The sequence below is a fragment of the Procambarus clarkii genome, chromosome 21, assembly GCF_040958095.1.
Source record: "Procambarus clarkii isolate CNS0578487 chromosome 21, FALCON_Pclarkii_2.0, whole genome shotgun sequence".
In the NCBI taxonomy this organism is placed as follows: Eukaryota; Metazoa; Arthropoda; class Malacostraca; order Decapoda; family Cambaridae; genus Procambarus; species Procambarus clarkii.
The window spans coordinates 24,678,819-24,683,814 of NC_091170.1; the positions used below are offsets into that span (position 1 = coordinate 24,678,819).

At 40.6% G+C, this 4,996-nt stretch overlaps 1 protein-coding gene across 1 annotated transcript in view; it reads left to right on the forward strand.

Annotated features, from left to right (window-relative positions):
- The window catches only part of LOC138367212 (uncharacterized), a 40,945-nt gene extending 37,533 nt beyond the window's left edge, over positions 1-3,412 (forward strand). Inside the window, exon 4 of the mRNA XM_069328617.1 lies at positions 3,071-3,412. Within this exon, the coding sequence (XP_069184718.1) occupies positions 3,071-3,366 (296 nt within the window). The 3' untranslated portion in view covers positions 3,367-3,412. The remainder of the gene's footprint in view (positions 1-3,070) is intronic.
- The last annotated feature ends 1,584 nt before the right edge of the window (positions 3,413-4,996 follow it).

The following is a 4,996-nucleotide window of genomic DNA, read 5'->3' on the forward strand; positions in this document are numbered from 1 at the left end:
TACATTGGGGGGTTATTACTGGAGGTAAGTACGTCCAGGAATTAGTGTGGTTCGTTCACTAATTCAATTAATAATAATCTAGTCCTATAAGATAATATTGAAACTGATATCATTAACATAAAGAAGAATATAAAATATGAGCATAATAATGAGTTACAGTAAACCACACATTAATCTCAAAGTATTCTGCACAAAATAAATTGCAATAGAATGGTAAAAGGAAATAAATCTTAGCTTAATGAAGATTCCTTTAGAAAACCATAGAAGTCCTCTTATTCTCCAGACTCGGTACACTGACGAGTGGAACGGGTTAACATGGGGAAGGCAGCATGAGGAATTCTTCTCTCGTGCTGCAAGATAAATAATTTTCAGTAGCAACTGATTTAAACTACTCAATTTATATTCAAGAATATTAAGATTTACAGGTGACAAATTTTAATCACCTGTTATTAGGTGTTATCGCGCGTCTTAACGGACAATCACCCTGCTACTATCAAACTTCTACCTGATGCATCACATAAAAGAATACTTAGCTGTGGGCACTGTATAAGTATTAAGATTGCCGTGTTTCGCATCTCAGGCTCCGGCTAGGCCTATCCTGAATAGTGATGCGTTCCGCTGGCTGGTCACGTGTCGTCAGGAACCAAGTCAAAGGGCTCCTTATTTGACACCAGCACTAGCTGAAGATACTATCTGCAAGGTTATTCACGCCTCACAGTGGCGACTTTCATCTGAGGATGGATAACACCTGCCCTATTTGCAGGGCAATGGCGTCTTCTTATGAGTACGGTAAGCGCAGGTCTGCCTCTCTTCGGCTCTACACGTGTACTGAGGATGGCGTCCCTCTACCCACGCCGAGCCCGCGTTCATAAAACAAATTATTGTCTCGAACATTAATATTTCTCGCATTTGCGTTTGAAACGTTAAAGACTGGACGGGTTTACTATTTAGAGGAACAAAATATTGTTATTTACCAATTTAAGAATAGTAAATATATAAGGGGGGGAATTAATGTCTCCCCATGGCATTCATTGGTGACGTTAACACTATCGCGAGATAGACGCTATGATTCTAACGCTCTATTCGGCTTTTAGTTAGAGATCAATTCGTCTGCAATTAGTTGTCATACAGAATGCTTTAATTATGGAGAATCGAATTTAATTCTCACACAAATTGGATATAATGTGTTTACTGTAAGGAAATCTGACGCAATACTGGCGTCAGGTGACGTGAGAATTCTAGCCTACTGCACAGATGAAATTATTAGTACATGAGAATTCTACGTGTTGTTAATTTTACTTACTACAATAATTAGTATGGTTAGTAATAAGTAATGAGAATACAACAATGTTGTATTCGGTGTTGGAAATATCCAACAGAAGCTCCCCTCCCTCACCCTCAACATATCCAGGCCATGTAGGCACCCTCACCCCCCCTCTACATAGCCTTACTTAGCCTCATCTATTAATCAAACTATATATCTCTACACACAGGATTAACTCTACTGCAAACACCCATACATATTCATCTACTCTTATTCCCCTATTCTCCTATGTTCCTCCTATTCCTTACTCTACCCACATGCCCCACATACCCCCCCCCAACATATCCCCCCATCAATCCATACCGCGTAACCAGACACCGGACACTGGCACTCGTCTGACGCGCACCAAACATCCGGGAAAAATCCCACAACATACCTTGAGGCCAACATACCTTGCACTAGCTGCCCACCTGAGCCCATTAGGCCCACCTAGGCAGCTGGTGCGCCACGGTTCTAGTCTCAATTTACGCTACTCACCAGCAACACTATAACCCTCAGGAAGTCCAGTTCCTACTCTCACAAGATGCTGCAAGTCTCACTACAGAGCAGATAGCCAGATTCTGGCCGTATCCGAGCTTCCAGCACTTGTCCTGCATTCGAGCTCTACACTCTGACATCGCATTTGAGCTCCTTACCACCCCCCCCCCCCCGGTCGCACTCAAGCTCCCTGTTCCAGGCCTCGTCTCTGTTGCCACAGCACGCCACTACATTGGCAATAACCGACTGCAGTAACGAAGACTATTTGATAAACATAAAACCACTAACCTCTTTGTGTCTTGTCCCCCCAAACCCGTACATATAAACATACGGGTTTGGAGGACATGCTCCTTCAACTCACAATTGGCACAGCCCAACACGTCCATCATTTAATTTAGTTTTAATTTTGTCCCGAGTGTTAACTTTATTAGGCAGTGCCGCTCATGTAGTGAGTGTACATGCCCCCATAGCATCACGTACAACACCCCCAAGAGAATGAACAGCCTCGCTGGGTTGTTGATCCTGTCATTTGTACCAAGACACAGCTGGGACTTGCTTATTTACGTGAGAGAGAAATGACCAGTTGTTAAAATAATGTTTAATAATGAATTAATTGTGTTAGGGGACAGGCAGCCAGTATATGCATAGAATACATTTTAGGTTTATATCGAGGGTCCCTTCCCCAAGGTCGAATTACTTACTCTCCCCAGGCAATACGTCCTCCTAATAGAACGTCGCATTTTGATGTATGGTCTTCCTAAGGCCAAAAATTGCCGTACTAGAAAATAGTAGCGGTTCGCAAAATTTACATTCTGTCCCATTTTCTGTTGTGGGTTCCCTGGTAGGCTAGGATAAGGCAAATCAAAACAAATTTGTGATTAATTCATTCATGAGTTCTTTGGCGCCGTAACATTGAAATCATTGACGTCATATAAAAAGTCAATTTGTTTAACCTTTGGAGTTAGGCAGTATACAGATCACAATAATACTCTAACTGTACAAGGTAATACCCTGAGGCCCAACAGGACCGTGGGACTTATTCCTGTAATAGAGAAAACTCTATGTATGTGTGTTTACAACATTCGACGATTAGAGAGAGTTCACATCTTCCCCTTGATCATGATGGCATACGACTTCCTCTCACCACATGGTGTTGGGTAAAGTTGCGTAAGATAACATTACACTCACTAAAAACTGTACATATAAATTATTTATTGATGCATGTGTTCAGAGCGTGAGCTCAGAAGTACACTATAAATTTACTGACAGATGTTGTGCACGAAGGAGACGCAGCCCTCATCATCCAGCAGCAGCACTACAGCGGCAGCTTTGCCTGCGACTTCGACGTCTTCTACTACCCGTTTGACGTGCAGCGGTGCAGCGTCCTGGTGCAGCTGTCCTCCGCCAATGAGGAACTTGTCTCATTCACCACAGAAAAATCAACCGTTGAGTTCGACGAGAATGCAAAATTTGGCACATATTTCATCCACGAATTCGTGACCCAGAGGCAGAAGAGCAAAACTGCTGAAAGTCTTTTCAAGGTTTGTTGTGCACTGCAAGACTGACTTTGGTGAGGACACTTTCTGGGTGAGAAGCTTAAAATATAATGCATATGAGATGAATAATAGTAATAATAATATTAGAAGCCATAATTAGTTGCAAAAATATGTAGATGCCCTGATAATAATAATAATAATAATAATAATAATAATAATAATAATAATAATAATAATAATAATAATAATAAAAATAATAATAATAATAATAAAAATAATAATAATAATAATAATAAAAATAAAAATAATAGTAATGGTAAAGTATTCTTCAGACATAATAACATAGGATAAAAGCCACACTTGTGTATATGTGAAATTGATGTCAGGATGATGATAATTGATGTCACAAATTTTTCACATTTTACTGGGTACTTTATCAAGTTCTAAGTGTGTGATAAGGATGAGATTTACATCTCAACGTCTAATCATTAGACGTTGAAATCTAATCTAATCGATTACACGTTGACATATAATCTAATCGATAAGGCGTTGAGATGTAAGTCTCACCTATACATATACACAAGAGTGGGTTTTATCTTAAATAATATTATTGCAAATATTATCACTTTACAATTCACTACTTAGGTCTATGAAGGTTAACTCAACACTATTTTAGGATTCCTGCATATGAACTTATATATGGTTGTTAGACAATATAAAGTTGCTGGACAAAATTTACGGCAATGTCCCTCATCAGCTGAACATCAAGAACATAGGTATATGGAAACTACAGGTCAATTGTATCATAAGAGGCACCTCACAAGTATATCCACCCAAACTCATTAAAAAATTGTCTTTATATTTTATGTATATATACAAGACTTCTTACATTCTTTTTAAGCTACTAGCACGCATAGCATATCGGGAAGGTCCCTAATCCAAATTTTTCCCTGGAATTCGACCTGCCAAATTGTTTGACAGCCAGGTCATCATTTACTGCTGGGTGAACAGAGGCTACAGTTACGGGTTGGCGCCCAGTCAATCCTTCCCGGCCAGGATATGAACCCAGGCCAAAGCGCTCACGAAACACGAGGCGAAGTCTTCATCACTGCGCTATGGGGACTGTTCAGGACTGGGACCACTGGGAAATATATGTCTAACCTACGCTTGAAACAATCCAGTGAGCCCATGTCCATATGATGCATAGTGTTTCCATACCAGTATTCACCCAGGCCTATCCGGGTTGTCTACATATCCAATTGTTTTGTGTTTATAATTTTAAAACCATTGTACCCAGGATTTGGCCAAGAGGAGTTACGAGACTACAGTATTGGCCGTCTGCTGAGAAGTGCTGCTAGTGTGTTGCTAAAGACTTCTGCCAGGGTGTTAGAGACCCTTGGAAGTGATTATTTGTGACCCCTGTCAGCGTGTTGCTGAAGCCAGTGTGTTTCTGGAGAGCAGATGCGGAGTATTGAGACATCGTGATGATACGGTGTGTGGAATGGCCAATAGTGAGGAAGGTGAACTCGCCGGTGAATACCACTGAGCGTTGACGACATATACTTGCAAATAGTGGACTCGCCGGGACTTGAAGAACACTTCAGATATATTGAGAGTCCTGTGTGAAAGCGACACTGTGTACATAAGTGTAGTAATGCTTCTATAGATAATATATTGGTGAGGGTGTAATTGCATCTTG